The 18160-nt window shown below is 40.1% G+C and overlaps 1 protein-coding gene across 2 annotated transcripts in view; it reads left to right on the plus strand.

Annotated features, from left to right (window-relative positions):
• Positions 1–10014, plus strand: part of CAMK4 (calcium/calmodulin dependent protein kinase IV) — a 175300-nt gene extending 165286 nt beyond the window's left edge. For both annotated transcript variants that reach the window (XM_080371234.1, XM_080371235.1), the window contains 3 exons: positions 3160–3286; positions 5292–5444; positions 8295–10014. In XM_080371234.1, the coding sequence (XP_080227360.1) occupies positions 3160–3286; positions 5292–5444; positions 8295–8459 (445 nt within the window). In that variant the 3' untranslated portion in view covers positions 8460–10014. The remainder of the gene's footprint in view (positions 1–3159; positions 3287–5291; positions 5445–8294) is intronic.
• Positions 10015–18160: the final 8146 nt, after the last annotated feature.

The following is an 18160-nucleotide window of genomic DNA, read 5'->3' on the forward strand; positions in this document are numbered from 1 at the left end:
ACACATTAAACCTCTGCACTTTTTAACACTGTGTAAACACAAGCATGTGAACTCCAGATCTGGATGGGACACCATCAGTACAGATACTCCTTTACTTCCTTTGTTCCTCTCCTCCACTCTCAAAATCCAATTTGACCTACAGGAACAAGCCAGGCAAATAGGGTGCTAGTCAAATCACTTGTCCATCTCTTCCATTCAGCTTTAGCAATATTCCACCTTTAAAACTCTTCTATTGAGTTTAAAGCTTTGTAGATGAATGTTTCTGATGGATTAGAAGCTGAGACTAGAAAAGTACATGTTCAGTAACTAATTCATTAATCCTTCAGCCTAAAGGACAGTGTTGCATGTCTCAGTCTCATAGTTCAGTAGAAGGAATGCCTTATGTATGAATGCATGTATGAGTATGTATGAATGACTTATGTACAGTCAAAAAAAAATACATTGCTGTATGTGCCTCTAAAATAGAGTGCATCTAAGAGTTAACTACCATGCTACAGAAGACTTGCATAAAACTGTACCTTCTCACCAATACAAAGTGGATTTATCATATGATTAAGAAAAACTTTGACACATATTTTGTCAAAACAGTTATTCCTGAGGCAAATTACATTAAGGTCTATTGATGATAACTGTTTTAATGCCAGGGAAGGCACTTTTATAGTTTTAACAGCAAAGAGGACCAGTCATTTTGCATTCCAGCAGCAGATTGGAAACACTACAGCATATTTGAGATGCAGATAGTGGCCAACCAACACAGACACTTTGTAGTCAAAATTGCATGGATTTAATTAAAGGTGGTTCTTTACTCACTTAAAAGGGCACAAAACATTGTCTGATCATTTCTAATTTATTTTGAAGTGGTTTACAGGTTCAATTTATCTAATTTGAAATCACACCTCTAGTTTTATTCACCTGATTGGGCACGTAGCAAAAATTCTGTCTGCTGAAATGGAAATTTTTTTTAGATAGAAGCATACCCATAGAAATTGTTAATAAGGCAACAATAGAAGATAGTAGTGAGTTACAATGAAAATATTTTCAGGAGTAAATAAAAGAATCACTTCCAAGGCTTCCAACCCAGTCACAGCAAGCCTTAATTAAGCATGGTCTCATCGTATGATGGTACCAGTTACCTGGTATCCAGAAGCCAGTTTGGGCTGATCCAGTTAGTGGCCCAACAACCCTCCTCAGCATGGGGGTAGGACCCCATCTGAAGCAAGCTCAGAAATGGTGGTGGGAGGGGCAGGCAAATAGGGGGGGAGCAGCAGAGGGACAGTGACCAGTTCCCACCTACTGAAGCAGTAGGTGGGAGCTGGTATTTGGAGGTTGGATGCTTGTGTTTTAATCCATCTCTGCCAGACTTGGAAATTAGTAGCGTGCCCGGAATGTGCTTACAGTGAAGGTTTTCTCCTCTTTGGCAGTGCAAAGTGATGCAGCTGTTCCAACCACAGCTACACACCACTCCCAAAAACACATTTCTTCACGGAACATCTGTCTCCTTTTTCAGGACAGTCAGCACACTAGTTTGGTTTAAAAATATAAAACCAAGTTAAAATGTAAGGTCAAATTTTCTAGATTTGCTGCTGTCTTCTTCTTTACAGTCTGCTCTTGTTTTTCTGTCATCATTTCATTGCTTGTTGCATTTTCTGGAGACAAAGTATCAGACTTTCCGTTTAGCTCAGAATACTTACTGGTTGAATAGGAAATTCACTTTGAAATTTTTGATTATGTGTGCAGGCATGATTAAAGTGCAATGAAATGACAAAAAAGGACATTATATAAATGGAAACCACTTCTGTGAGTTTGCTTTCCCCAGGGCCAGCAGTGTGGATCTGTATTTTTCAATATATTCATAAATGTGGTCCTTAGTGATATTATAAAATTTCTTGATAATATGTAAGCTACCTAAGTAAAGATGAGGGCTGATTATTAAAACCTGCCAACGGTTTTTACATTTTGTGAATGACAGGATGAAAGAATGTACATTGGTGATCATAGTAAAAAAAACAGTCCTAACTGGACATATAAAAACTTCTAACTTCATGGATAAAATGTGGTTCCTCAGCTAATTCCTATCCCTCAGGAAAGATTTACAGGGATTCTGATACCATACTGAACATGTTAACTCTGTGCTTACAGTCCAAAAAAGTAGAACCAAGGTCAGGAATTGTTATCTAAGAGATTCAGAAAAAGGTAAAACCCATGGCTTGACATAAAAACAGTTTGATAATTGAAAATAATTAATTAATTAATTAACGAACAAGCAATAATAATTAATCATAATCATAATAAATTATAATAGAAGAGATAACAAGAAGAGAGAGAGGAATAAAGCCCAAGAAAAACAAGTGATGTACAATTGCTCACCACCTGCTGACCAATGCCCAGCCGGGCCCCAAGCAGTGATCAGCCCCTCCCAGCCAACTCCCTGCAGTTTATAAACCGAGCATGGCATTCCATGGTACGGAATATCGCTTTGGCTAGTTCAGGCAGCTGTCCTGGCTCTGCTCCCTCCCGGCTTCTTGTGCACCTGCTCACTGGCAGAGCACGGGAAACTGAAAGACCTCAACTTAGGGTAAGGGCTACTTAGCAACAACTAAAACATCAGTGTGTTATCAACATTATTCTCATACTAAATTGAAAGCACAGCCCTGTACCAGCTACTAGGAAGAAAATGAATTCTATCCCAGCTGAAACCAGCACCCACTTCAAAAAGACACATAACTGGAGAAGACTCAGAGAATAGAGCAGGTGTGAGCAAAGGTTTCAGACTGAGGAATGATAAACAGTCCAGGGGACTTCGGCCTAAGGCCAGCAGAATGAAGAGCTGCTAGCAAATATTTATTGGCATGTAGAAGGTAAACAGATATGAACTGTTGCACAGCTACTTTTATGGCAAGTCCCTGTGTTCATAGTTCCGATTACAGTCATGTGAAAATGGGAAATTTACAATTAGATCAGCCTTTCCCAGTGCTTTTGAATGCTTATGACCACATTTTGCTCTGCTCTGTAGAATTAGGAGTTCATAAGTACCTCCAGGTCTGGTTTCCCAGAGTGGTCTACAGGACATGAATCAGGGAAAGGTAATACCGGGAACTGTTTCGAACAACCCAAGACTAATTGCACTTTCATAAATTTCTTCCATTTTTATCCTTTCAGACTTTGTGGCTTTGAACCATTTTATGATGAAAGGGGAGATCAATACATGTTTAAGAGAATCCTAAACTGTGAATATGACTTTGTGTCACCCTGGTGGGATGATGTGTCTCTGAATGCCAAGGATTTAGTAAGTAAAGCAAAAAAAGACTGGAGTATCTTTGCTGATATGTATTTGGCTAGTTGCTTCCCCTGAGAAAGAGTCCATTTTTGAGTGGGGGCAGAATAATTGGTTAATGAGTTGTTCATATGGCTCCTTGCTTTTCTTGTTATTACCTCTGGCATATTATGGTGCTGTTAAATATCCCCTGTCAGTCCAGTGCTGTAATTTTGCACTTAAAACCATGGATGTTCAGGTCCTTCTGTGAACTAAGCCACAGACTGTTGGCAGCTGTCACAGTGTTCATGTACGCCTGCCTTTCATTTTAGCTCTGAAATGTTTCATCATTCCTCTTGCAGGGCAACCACCTCCAGGGGAATGTAGAAACAAGCCCTATATTTTATGCAGTTTTCAAGTCTGAACTTTAGAGGAAGAATACGAAAAGGAGTGAAGCCGCCTCCACCCTGCTTTTGCTGATAGCCTTTTTCTGTCCATTTAAGCTTTTTCTCAGTAAATGAGGAATGACTCATTTTAAATATGGTCCATTAGCAAAATACAAGGGCTGGCATGCTATCTGCACTGTATTCTTTTATTGATGGATGAAGTAAATTGGATCCAGGAGATACTGATCTGCAAAGATAGATATGTTTGAGTTTGATTTTTAGTCAACAATAACTTGCACACTTCAGTTATTTCGTTAGCACTGAAGACACAAATGCAGTTCCATATTATACAAACTGTGCCATAAAATACTACATAATTAGTGTTTGTAAAGTACTTCAAGATGCCTCAAATGGAAGAACTGTAGAAGTTCAAAGTACTTTGTTGTTGTTGTGTTAGATGTGAAGTTTTTCTAAGGTCAAAAAAATATCATTTACTGCATTGTATTGTCAAAACCCAGACAAACAGCAGCCTGCAGCAAAGCTGTTCGTTTATTTTATACAGAGATCTTTGGTCCAAACTGGTCCCTAACATTTTCCTACAGTAAAGCTGAGTTTCAGGTCTGAACACTGTATAGCAAGTTGTAAGTAAGGATGAAGCCCATGGCTCTCAAAACCCATGCTGTGGGAAGTTCTGAGGTGTTCAGTTGAAGTGATTTGCTAAACTTGACCTCTTTCATGGGTGCATAGCAGGGTCCAATGATGCCTGTTCTCCTGCACCCGCTTCAGGGCACCGTCTTTCTTTAATGGCTCTTTGGAGAGAAGCCAGAGAGCCCTAAAGCGAGTCCTTCCTCCACATTTGGGTACATAGCAGTGGTGGAGCCCTGTGCCTTCACTTGCACTCTGCTCCAAGAGAGTGTGCAGTCAGGACAGTTGCAGAAGTGTGGCTCTGCTAAGTACCGTCTGTGTACTTCTTTACTCCATCCTCACCCATCTTATTTTTAAAACACCACTTGTCCACACATACAGCAAAACCCATGAAATGCAGCTTTACTGGACACACTTCGTATTCAGCAGTTTGTAACACCTCCACTCCCAGAGGTATGTCTGCAGTTTCTTGTTCCCAAAAATATCCCAGTGTTGTGTTTGCAGAGGTGCAGCTTCCCTGGTCTTGATAACAGAATGTTTCAGAGTGTACTAAGAGAGAAATACTTGTACAGTGGTTTTTAGTTCATGTGTACATGAGATTTCACATCTGCATGAGATGCATACATTGGCATTTAAACTTTCCAATCCAGTTTAAATCTTGTCCAAATCCAAAAGTGGGGATAAGGGTTTATGTGACAGTTCAGACATACAAAAGTCTATGGCTGATACTGGCCAGCTGCTTTGGTACATACTCTTAAAATGTTGGTAACCATTTGATATTTTTTTCTCCTTTCTTCCCCCTTAATGGCTGTTTTATTCAGATGTTACTTATGGAGGACCAAGAAATCCCAGAAACAAAATACATGCAAAGACTTGAATGCAAATTCTTGTTGGTTTCTTAGAATGTGTTTCACTAAGATGCTTCCCAAACCCTCAGATGCAAAGCTTGGTAAGCATACATGAAGAATAAGGTTAATGGTCTTCTGTATTTCTTCCTTGTGATGCAGGTTAAAAAGCTGATTATTTTAGACCCCAAGAAACGCCTCACCACTCTACAGGCTTTGCAGCACCCATGGGTCACAGGGAAGGCAGCAAACTTTGCACATATGGACAATGCACAAAAGAAACTTCAAGAATTCAATGCCCGGCGTAAACTTAAGGCAAGTCTCTGGACATAGTCTCTGTTTTGTCTATGAAATACGCAATTAGAGCGGTAGCCTTGCAGAAACCTTGCACACTTTTCAGGATAACATTCCTGGAAGCTTTTTTAAGATGACTAATGAAGATGAAAAAATTGAAAGTGACTTAGAAAATGTCTGCAGCCAAACAAATAAAAATAAAGTTGATAGAAAAAATGAAGTTGATAGAAAATTCTGTCTAAACAGACAGAACTGAGAACATACACAGCTTTCACAAATTCCTTACCCTTCTTTTCTTCCTTTCTTCTCCCTTCCTTGCTTCTGCCCATCTGTCTGTCCTGTACTATTTGCACATCCTTAGAGTACTGACCAGAAAGAACAAAATTCTGAGTAGTTTCTTCATGAGCATTCGTAAATGTGGAAGGTATTTAATATACTATAGCATATTTTGATGTGTAAGCCACCCTCAATTTCTATACCTATCAATACAAAGCAAGAGCTTAAGCCATCCTTCTGTATAATCTAGAGTCAGAATTTCAGACATGTAGATCCATAAAATACATGGGTTAACATTAACAGGCCCAAAACATGCATTTCCAGGTAACTTTGACAGCAAATGTGCAATAGAATTCTTTATCTGGAAATTAAGTGCTGCAAGGCTGGATGGGACCTATGCTGAAAATAACATCAGGTTTTGAATCACCAGTATGCTCCTTTACCATCTAGTCTGCATATCTACCATGAAAAAGAAGCAGGGAAATATTTTTAGGTGCAAATGGAAGGCAGCTGGGCATCTAGCTGACATAACGTCGGGAAACCTTCTTCTCCCCTAATCCTTTTTTCAGTTGTTAAAGATTTGTGTCTGCTTAGGAGAGACTTTCAGGGATATTTCAGCACAGAAATTATTACCAGCCGTCACAGTGAAGCTGCCCTTGTAGCCCTGGGGAATGAGCAAAAAGTATCTTATCTGAGACCTTTACAACCCCCAAGCAAAACCAAATTCACAATGACCCTTAACTTTGGTTTTACTTGGGGTTTTTTTGATATGGTTATGGAACTGTGACAGAGAATCATTACAGAACAAAGAAATGTCATTTACAAAGGTCTCAGGCACTGTAGATACAAATCACAGGTATGCTTTGCCCATGCAGAACTGAGTAAATGTGTCTATTAACATTGTTCTCTTCAGAAGGATTTCTGTACCCTTACTGCACAATTGCTGTTATTCACTGAAGATGCCATGCGTCATTATTATATCAAAATGATTTCAGAGCATGAGCAGAGTCATAAATTTCATTATTTCTGCATGAGCTGTCCAGGAGGTCACAAACACACACATGCTGGTTTTGCATATTATGATTTTGATTTTCCTTATATTTTTACACCTTTGATCACCAAGACTTTTTTGAAGCCCAGGTTATTTAGAACTCTATAGTCAACCAATTTATAGTTCTGTGTTTAAAAACTGTTGCTTTTTATAAGTACTTCTTCAGTGCTTTTTCTATTTAAGAGTAGATGACCAAATTTCCAGTTGTTAAGAGAATTAACTGAGTATAGCTTTTATTGTAGAGTTAATAGTTGTACACATATATATGTATGAAATGAACCATAAATCTTTAGGCAATTAATTGCTGTCCAAAAAATAAATGCAAAGCAGAATAGTGAATTCAATAGTGAATACATACTTTACTTGTTGTTTTGTTAGTAAGAATAATATAACATTATCCTCTCTTTTCCACCATGCAAGTCCAGCAGCAGGCTTTCTGTATTTAAAGGCATGTTTTAATAGAGTAACTTTAAAGCTCTCAGTCATTATTTGGTTCTTCATAAACTGTGTTGAATTTTTTTCATAAACATCCACACAGCTAGTGGGAGGAAATGACATTAAAAGTATCTTTATACATTATAATAGCATTGAGTGGCATGTTCTGTTTGTAGATTGTTGTCTGAAGCTCTCTCACCACTAATGTGGCTCTGTGTGATTTTTCTGCTAAGAGGTCTAGACCCTCACTGTCAGAATTATTGCCACTTTTATTGGCTCATGCCTTGTACTATGACTTCATATTCTGTATTAGCAGATTCTTCTTTCTTGCTGATGTTTATATAATCTGATTTTTCATTAGCATATTCTTTACCTTTTCTTTTTTTTCCCCATAGTTAGCTCTGCAGACCACCCAAAAAACTTCCTATACTCCTCATCCCCTAAACCCACTTCTTCTGCGATGCCTAAGCGAAAAGCTAGCCGAGTCAAAAATAGCTAGTTGTCATACAGAGATTAGTATTTCTTTCCTTCACCTCTGTATGTTTGTTTTTTCAGACAATAAAAATCTCCAAGGCAAGGGGTAATATAACTGTTGTAATGCATGTCTTCATTCTGTGACTTTTTTTGTTATATGAGAGCCTATCCTCAATGTGTATTTACATATATATATGTAGTAAGTTGCCTGTGTACCCTGCACCATTGTGCTTGGAGTATGCAGTAGTGCAACAGTGATAAAAATTTTCCCATCGAGAACTTTTCATGGAACAATCAGTGATAATACTGTTATTATGAAGAAGATAACTTTCTTTTTGCCATCTAAATTCAACATGAGATCTGAATTAATTTCTGAAAAAAAATGCAGCATATGCAGCTGAAAAAAAATTCTGTTCATATTGGAAAATTTGTAGCCTTGTGAAAGCAGCAGTTTTAAACCTCAGTCCAGTATTTCAGGTGGCCTTCTACATCTGTCCAGCTCCAGGCAGTTATCCGAATGTGATGTTACTGGGAGGACAAAACGCAGTTACATTCCCTAATGGGATGATGCTAAGGCTGCAGTGCTGACAGACCATGTCCTTTAAGGAATTTTTGCTTGATCCTCCCTCTCTTAGGCTGCAGTAAAAGCTGTAGTGGCATCAACTCGCCTTGGCAGTGCCAGCGGTCACAGCACACATGACAGCAACAAGCCCAGCCGTAACCCGTCTCCCGTCCATGACAGCAAACCTGAAGAGAAACCCACTCAGGAAGCAGAAGCAGCTCCAGAAGAAATGTCTTAGGTCAATGTGCTGCTTTGTTTCAGCTGAGATCTGTCATTTCATACACCAGCTAACTCATCATTCAGCAAGAAAGATTTGTAAGCTTGGCCTCTCTGGTTCTGCTTTGGGGTGCCAAATGCACTGGCTGGTGATCTTCAATGCATGTGACTGCTTATGAAAATAGTAAACTGTTCCATAAGGCATGTCATGGAAACAGTGTTATTTGCAGTAATACCAGCAGGTGAAAACATGGGGATTAATAACTACCTACCAGAATGCATATACTTCGTATACATCTATCCAGTGTTTCTAGATGGCATTTGAAACAAAATACTATTTAATTTGGTTTTATGGAAGTAGGTGTCTTCTGTATGTTGTAAGTTTCTTTGAACTGCTTCTTTCCAGATTTAGTCCTGCAGCAGGCAAAAGGAAGGAAATACCAAGCCAATGCTTTTAAAACTGATGTATGAAATAATGCTTTTTATCTGTAAAATTCAAAAAGTATTTGGGGATTTATATGCAAAAAACATTCCACTACTTCCGAGAAGAAATTGAAATGTTAGTTCTACTGGGCATGAAAATGTACGTTCCTCAAGCTTGTGTTGAGAATGCCTTATTCTGACTTTTCCTGTTTATATATAGCATTTTAATGACAACCAAAATTACTCAGATTTTTGCCATTTCATTCTCTAGTAAAGTGTTAGCAAAACAAAATGACAGACTAAAAGGGGATTATAGTAGATGCAAATTTTTGAAATACCATTATATTTATTAATTCATTTTGAAACTGTGCAGTTAGAAGATGTTTTTATAGGGCCTAAGGGAATAATCTGCAATTACGCAAGTTGTAAATGCTTGAAGGAAGCTATTCCACACTTAATGGTTTTGCTCTGAGGTGACACTCTTATACGAGGTCTGGGAGCAAGTAGTATAATCTGGTTTCTTCCCAGATAGTTTACCCTCGTGAGTAATCAGTTTCCACTCGTCAGCATAATTAGTCCAGATTTTCCTAATGAAGGACCCCTCCTGTAAAGTGATCCACCAGCACAAACCTTGCATCCACCCAGAGCTCCTGTGTTTTAAGTTCAAAGATGTGTGCATGGATCAGCTTGCAAAATTAGTCAGGCTCTTCAGATGTCTTGATTTTTTTGTTGAATGTAATTGATAGGAATTGAAAAAACTAACATGCATCCATATGTATGACCATTTACAATTGTTTGTTATCACTTTGATAGCACGTGGATTTCATCTTATTGATATATTACAGAAATGGCAAAAAGTACCTGATATACAGCAATGTCATCTGTGTGTTATTTTTTTTAATACTGTTAGTTACCCAACATCCAAATACACTCAACATTCCTCTTTTACTTTTCTTATGTTGTTAGGCCTTGCACAACCTGCCTTGAAAACATATATCAGCTACTGAAAAACCAAGTCATTAATAAAATATTCAGTAGCTACATTTCCTGATGAAATTAAAAAGTAATACAATGTTATTCATGTGGTAGGTTTGATAAATAAAATGTAATCTAGATTAATGTAAAAAAGAAGATTAAAGATATTGTCTGTACTAGGTGAGAATGCATGCTAATGAATGTATTGCACTTGAGATTTTTTATCCATTTCTTATGACTCTTTGAACGTCTACAAAACGGTTTGCTAATTAAGTGTGGTTGAAATTTAAAGTACATGCATCCATCCTTTTCCCAGGAGACACACTTTGAGGTCAGCTGAAACAGCTGGTAGAGGCATGGCTTCTGTGGACAGACCAACAAGACACTTTTGCAGATTTTCCCTTGAAAACAAGTAGAGTAAGACTAATCACTTTGGAGAAGGAGATAGTTACATCCACCTGTCTCACTTTTTACTGTCTTTCTTATCTCCTGTGAGATGACTGCAGGATGAATACATTTCACTGCCACAGATTTCTTCCCCCTGTTGCAGTGGTGAAGCCATCCAATTTTGTCAGTGGGGAGGTTTGATGGAAAAGGTTGGATTTCCGTAACATTTTCTCCTTAGTTTGGGATAGTTGCTTTTCATCTGCAAAAATGGAGCTAGCTGCACAGTCATTGTGCATCTGTGAGTGCTTGAGCAGAAATATCTTCACCTGAGGCATGGTTTGCTGAGCTCAAAAAGTAGTCCCAGCTGATTCTTAAAGTTATTCTTTGCTAAACTATATCACAGCATATCATTATGATGAACTGATGCCATGCAACCAGAGACCTCTCTGTGACAGCATGATCTCAGAGGCAGCTTGGTGTTGTGCATAAAGGTTCAGGAGCTTCAGCTGGTTTTGCTTAGTTTTCTTTTATTATGCTCAATATGAAACAATCAGGACATCTGTGCTGAATGAATTACCAATATGTGACTCAATAAAGTAGCGTGCCTGGCTTAAGTACTATGCAGAAGGAAGAGCAGTGCTAGTGTGTATGCATGTAGCTGAAGAAAGAAGAGTTACGTGCATTGTTTTTGTCTGACAAATCACATCCTGGTGGCATCTGCCGTAATTCAGACTTGGGAGTAAAACACCAGTGTCTTACTGTGGCTGAAAAATATGAACACACTCAAATACTACTGGAGGTGGACCAGTTCCACATCTGTGCTTACAAACTAGGTAGAAAATTACTGATGATCTTCTCTGTTGAAATCCTAAGCTTTCAAAATGTTGGAGATATTAGTAAAGTCCTTCAAGTACATGAGAGAACCTTGCCATCTTTTTTGACAAATTTGAACTTAGCAAAACTTTTCCTTTAGCGGCACATTGTAGTATTAACCAATCAAAGTATAATATTTGAGAGCTAGGCTGAGGAGCTGATGGCTGTTCAATGGCTAACAATGTCCTGCCTTTGCACGACAACAGGGTTTTTTACAGGTTCAGAAAGATTCACTGCAAAATAGAACAGATTTCCTGTGATTTCCAACACTTTTGCTTCTGATTTTGTGGATGACACTGTGGATTGCACTGCATGAGCCCAGTGCCGGTTTGTTAGCTGAAGTTTGTACTTTGCTTTGTGCAAGCATGCTGTAAAGATGCAGACACACCATAGTCAAACTTTTGAATGCAAAAGAGCATGAAGGCAAAAGTTTGTGATACACCACGTGCTTCAGAAGAAGAGTACTAAGGGCTCTGTCCCCACAAGTGAGCAGGCTGTCGGGCACATGGAGAGGAGTGGCACAAACCGCCCAGCATCCCCTTTGCAAGGACCCCGTGCCTCCATGAATAAAGCAAAAGGCTCTGAAAAGCTGTGTGGTATTACAGCAGGATATAAGTGGCAACCAAAAAGTTTTTGGAGGGCGCTCAGAGCAGCAGGGAGTCCCAGGCTGGAGGAGGCTGTGGCACACTGGTGGCAGAGCCTCAGCACTTACCAAATAAAGATCCTTCTCCCTACAGCTTGCGCTGTGAGTGAGACACAGACTCAGCAGGTGGCTCTGGGGAAGGTGAGGACAACACTGCATTTTCTGCACCCTCGCAGTGGGGAAAGGGAAGAAGATGCTAGCAGTTGTCAGTGTCCAACTTAGTAGATGCACAGAAGTATCTGCTAAGCAAATGCAGGACTCTGGAGAATAAACACCCATTTCCAAATAATGATTGACAGCTGTCCCTCAGCTCTCACACACATCCTGGGGCATGCTGTTATGCAGAGCCCTGCAGTGCAGGTCTCAGGATTTTTTTGTAAGGTTGACATGTGAAAGTACAGGGCAGAGGACTCCCAGCAGATCCTTGCACAGTGTCCTGCATATTGCCAGCTTACAGAGTGACAGACACAAGTCTTAGCACAGTGCCTTGACCCCTGGCTTGTGCAGAGGCTGTGTATTTCTCCTGGTGAAGAACTCAGTTTTATGTGGTTGAGTCTACCTTGTTGGTGCCTCAGGTTACGAATGTATAGCTTATGTAGGCATGGCATTCAAATAACAAAAAAGATTTTCTTATATGGGAGAAAAGCAGGAATGAGGCTGACCAAGCAAGATACACAGTTAGACCTAGAGCACAATGGCAGGGATACAAACAAGTCCTGATGATACCAAAGGTAAACAGAGACGGCTCAGAACATCCTTGAAGTTACTTGATAAAAGCTTAAAGGATGTCTTTTCAGAGTAACTTCAGTTAGAACACGCAGCTGCAATAGTGAGAGTTAATTCCACTTTTGTGTAAAGAAATTTAGCTTGATAAACCCTTGCACAATACCATGTTGCATTGAACAAAACCCATCAGCTTCATTGCAAAATAAGAAAATATAATGGTAAGGAACAAAGACGAGAAAAATACTAATAAAATAATTACCTAGTCCAGTTATATCTAGAATGTAAAGATCTTAGTTCCAGAACATGTATAAACTTTTAATGGCAAGACTAGGTTCTGCATGTCAGCAAAATTTTGCTTTATGTCTGGGAGGTAAAACTGGCCAGAGTAATTCAGTGGAGATTGATGGAGTGTCAATGCAAATATGGAGAGCATTGCATGAAGTGTGAATACTCTGACTTATGTAAGGATGGAACAATGTCCATGCATAAAACTAAAAATCCAGCAAAAGCAAAAAACCCTCCTGCACTGCATGTTCTTCTACCCCTCTGGAGTGGAACAGAGAACATGAACTTGGTCATTATTGGAAGGCATTTAGTATTGCAGGGATAGGTGTAGTACGGAAGCAGGAACAGAATGGAATAGTCAAAGTGGCCCTATTCTGAACGTATCAACAGACATATCTTAAAATATATATATGCACACATAAATATATACATTTATCAAAAGCGAGGCAGAGGCAGAGACTGCTGAACAGTCTCCAAAAGCCACATCTTTTGGATGAACCTTTTAAGCCATCTTTTTCCCTTTGCCAGCATTGCTCAGCTGGAACTGAAACCATAGGGTTTAACGTTCTTGTATACATGGATCATTGCTGAATGAAATTCAGTGTAATGGACATAAAGGTATGAAAGATTAATAAATAAAATGTTAGAGAGTTTCCCCAGCTGTGGCTCCAAGACAGCTGGGAAAAGATTCCTTCTGTGACCTTGTCCTTGGGCCAAAGTGGAGTCATAAGACAAGCACAAGGGTTAGAGCTGCCCTAAACTGCACAAGAGACCCCTGCCCAGCGATGCTCCATCCACAGCACATGTGACCAAGAACTGACAATCTGCCCTAATCGAACCCTTAACTTTTATATCAGAAAGATGCTTACTGGCCAAGGCATATTAACCAGCACATGTTCACTCCCATTAAGTAGTGTGGAGTTCCTCCCATAGTCTCAGCTACCTTTTTCTGCTCACTTGAGAAATTGCAGCATTCCAGAACATTATATGATGACACATAAAGAGAAAATCTTAAAAGAAAGGGATCTTTTTCTGGTTGTCCCTTTCAAACTCTGGCTTTGATAGCAAGTATTAGCATGCATTCATGCCCAAATGGCCTATTGTTTTTTCTTCCCCTTTTATGCTTATTTTTCCCTGGCTCTGGACCTCATGGGGCACCCAGGAAGAGCTGTCTGGTAGTCAAGTGGGAGAAGAGCCACCTGACACTTGGCAGGTTTCAGCTGCACTGCCCTGACAAATCTACTGTTGCCTTTGGGTCTGTCAGGTGGTTTTTCTCTTGCTCTTTGAGTTGCTTGTGCTCCCAAAAGAGTCTGGTCAAGTTTAAATATATTCCTCTATGAGCCACCCTTGGTGTGATTTGTCATTACCAGTTAGTACCCAGGGAGAGGTATTTCTCCTCTCCCTCCCCATTTCTTAGACACATGCTGTTTGCTTTCTGCTTCCTTTCTCAAGAGCCTATGCCGGGCTCACAGAAATAACCCAGTGCTGTGCAACTAATGCCAGACAGAACCAGAAAAGAATTCAGCTCCCTGAGTTAGTTTCCCAGTAGAAAATGAAGGCATCTGGGCTGCTGTAGATGCTTTAGCTGTATGAGCTGCTAATGCTCGGGGGCGGGGGGTGGGGGTGGGGGGGAGGGCGGGGAGGGGTTTGGAGGGGGTGGGGGAGGGGGTTCAGAGCAAAGTGGCATGAGAACAGCACCATGCCAGGTTCTGCTCCTCAGCACCAGGAAGCTCCTTCATCAATGGCATCTTTTTCCTTATGTGGAGAAGATGTGATTTAGGTCAATCCAAAGAAACACATCAGGTTTAGAAACTCTGAAAAATATCATGTGTGCTATGACCGATGATGATCTTGTTAATCATTTACTTAATACCAGTTGATATACTTAGTATTATATTTTATGCAGCATTGCCTCTTACAGTGTTGGCAGAAGAAACAGTGAAGTCAGTTTGTGACACTTGGTCCCATTTGTTGTCTGGAACTGTAAATAATGCTCTGCTTTATAATACAAAATCTGTGTGGAGCCAATCATTGCATCTGTATATGTACACACAGGCAAAGCCTGTCAAAGAGAAAAAAGAATGTAATTCTTATCCCCGTGTTGGGTGGATCTGGGATGGCTCTCCTAATTGAAATTACTGTGTCATCGCAGACTTTAGGCAGTTATTCTGGTAACTCCAAAGCTAAGGCAAACCATGCAAATGGCAGGTAATCTATCTCAGACACGATGCCACAGTAGCCACTGAGTCATATTTATTCATCCACAGAACTGTGCATAGGGATCTGCTTTATCATATCAGCCCTCGTTATCATCTGCCATATCCTTTTGAGCTACTCCTTCCAAAAGCAAGCTTTTTTATTTATCTAGGAAATTTAAATTAATTATGCATGAAACTGACAGTTGTTCATCCCTGTCTCCTTGACACCGTAGATCTGGGGGAGGCTCTTCTCCAGCCCCTGACAAAGTAGTAGTATTGGACACCATATTAGTTGTGATGAGGTAATGTTACTTTAGTCCTGCCCAAGGAATTCTCACTCTTTCCTCCTGGACTAGCTGAAGGAGCTGTAGGTTTTGCAAATGTCCAGTGATCAAGTTACCATACTTAAGTAACCAAACAGGGTGAATGAAGAACAAAGTTCAAAGACCTGTGGCTATTTAAGAGACCTATATCTGAGACATTGCTGTTAAGCTCCATCTTACACTTCTTGAAGTTAACCAAAATGGCTAGACCCATTTAAATCAATTGGCCTAATCACAGCAAGGGCACCTGTGTGAGAGTATCTTTGCAGATGAAGGCACAATTTTGACAGACATTAACCACAAAACCCTCCAAATGTTAGCTCCAAATAGGTGCATTGCACTGTGAGAAATCATAGCTACCACGATGCAATAACCAGGGTATTAGGAAAAAACAGATCCCAAGGCATCATTGTGTTCTTTATAAACGCTAACTTAAATGAACGAGCACAACTGCCACCACAAACCCCTAAATACCACCAAACAATAAATGCCCACAACAAAAACAAGAGAGGATTTTGCTGAAGAGCACACCAAAGAGGGCTCCTTCTTAGCTTTGTCTGGACAAGGAATAAGGTGAGAAGTGTCTGTAAGTGTTTCCTCCAAGGTCTCAGGTTCCCTGATTTCTGTTATTTTCCAGACATCACCATCAGCCATGTTTATGAAAGTAGCATAAATGTATCTAGTGCCAGCCTCCTCTAGATGGATAAACCTCACCACTGGCCCCACTTTTCATTTGCAAGACATCAAATTGTTTTGTTTGTACTATTAACATGGCTCCCAGTCTCTTCCTCAGCTTGCTATAGGGCCTGGAGCAGTCTTTGATAGTGAATGGGAGTTTGTCAAGAAACATTCCATGAAACTTAGCAAACGAAATGTATGCTTATTTGGGAAAAATATCCTTGAAGGATTTTCTAAATCCTGCTGAGCAGTGTCCTCCTTGAGAACTATCTTCCTTTGGAATGACAGTGATCCATGAGACTCTGCAGAGGATCCCAGGCTCGTACCACGACCAACCTACTGCCCTCAGTGTAGTGGTGGGTGCCTTGCTTGCTCTGTTCAAATTTTTACCCTCTTGGCTGCAGGGAAACAGTAATTACAAACCAAGATATTTTTTACTGAAAGTAATTAGAAACAAGAACAGTACGCTATTATGCACGACAGGAACCACTTCCTCATTCACACCACGTGCTCATGAGAGGTCATGCTAAGGCTTCTGACTAAACAGCAGCAATTTCATTTAATGTTCCATAAGGAACATTGTTTTGGGGCTTGTTTGTTTGTTTCTCAGAATACACAGTGTTGAGAGGCCTATCCTTGTGAGAAAATTAACTGTAAAGTGATTATGTGCTCAGGAGAAGGAAAGATGGAGTTGTGGAGGGTGAACCCTAGTCCCCAAGACTAAGATAAATAGGATGGTCTTTCAGAACAGCAAGGGTGGCTGACGCAGCTTGCAAAGAAGAGGATAAGAGTCACCAAGTCCGTCTCACCTGTGGGAACCAGTTTGTTGGTCCCAAGCAGCTATACCACCATGCCCTTGCAAGCCTGAGAGGCACCAGTCTGGCTGGCTGCTCCAGACCCACAGGAAGGAGCTCATCACCTTAAGCTGGTTTTAACCTGAAGAAATGTGATACATTAAGGGCTTGTGTTTGGCTTGGTCTTGGTTTAGAGGCTCCTGGTGGCTCTTGGCTTTGAGGCTGGATGAGGACCAGACTGTAAGCAGGGTGTTTTGTGCTTGTGTTAGTTCCAGAGGAGTATATGCTGCCTGGCTAGAGTATGTGCTGATGCTTTCAAGACCAACAGACAAATGGTGCTATTGACTTGTAACACAAAGTTTTTTATAACCCTGTAACAGAAGCTCAGTCTCAGAGCAATGGTGGCTGGACTTTTAATGATGACAATGAAAAATGTCATATATCTATTAGACTCTCTCAAATTAGCTCTGTGTCCTGTGTACCTGACTCCCCCTTTTACTGCTTAATGTGTAAGAAACCCTGTACTGTCAACACTTACTGCTTGTACTAGCAAAGATGTTAGCCACCAAATAGAAATTTGTAGACTGCTTGTTTAACTGTACACTTTTACTTCAGACTAAGTCTATTTGTGTAGTAACTTTTCTGATACTGTGCAAATGAACCAGAGAGAAGTTGGAACCAGAAAAAAATTGACAGTTGTGTTATTTCAGTGTATTGTGTTTGGGACCAATGTACCTGCTTGTGTGTTTGCATGGAAATGCTGATAAACCATGAGAATATGCTTTTGATGGTGGGAAATCTATTTTTATTAAGTGGCTTGCATGACTGATCTGATGCTAAATAAACTAGTAAATCTAGAAATGCTTACATCTATTATTTGCTGACAGCTAATGCTCAGTGCAGGATAAGGAACAACAGTCATCATTATAGGGAGATGCAATGATGGATGTTATCTGTATAGCACAGCCTTGAATGAATTCCAACTTGGTGTAGCATTTCCCCTTCTCCTCTTCCCTCAAAACCTTACAGTTGGATAACAAACTAAATCTGTTATTAGTGGTAGACTACAGAACTAGGGGGCTTGGAAAGACCTTTGTAAGGTTGTCCAGGCTATCCCTGTGCCCCAGGGAGGGTTATGCAAGATAAGATGCACCTCACTTGTTCTTAAAGACCTACAGCAATAAAGACACTGCCACTTCCTTGTACAATCTCCCAAATCGTTTTGCTATTCTTATGACTGGCAAGTATTTCATAAAGTTCTGAGTCTTTTTGTTACAGTTAACTGTCTATTATGGTGATCTGTTTTCTGCAACCACTTCTTATGAATCTGAAGTTTATTAAAATTCTCTTCTGTTCAGCATTCTTCTCTCTCAGCAGCACAAACCAAGTCCTTCCCCACAGGTCATAAGCCCTAGATC

Source organism: Falco punctatus (assembly GCF_963210335.1).
Source record: "Falco punctatus genome assembly, chromosome: Z".
NCBI lineage: Eukaryota > Metazoa > Chordata > Aves > Falconiformes > Falconidae > Falco > Falco punctatus.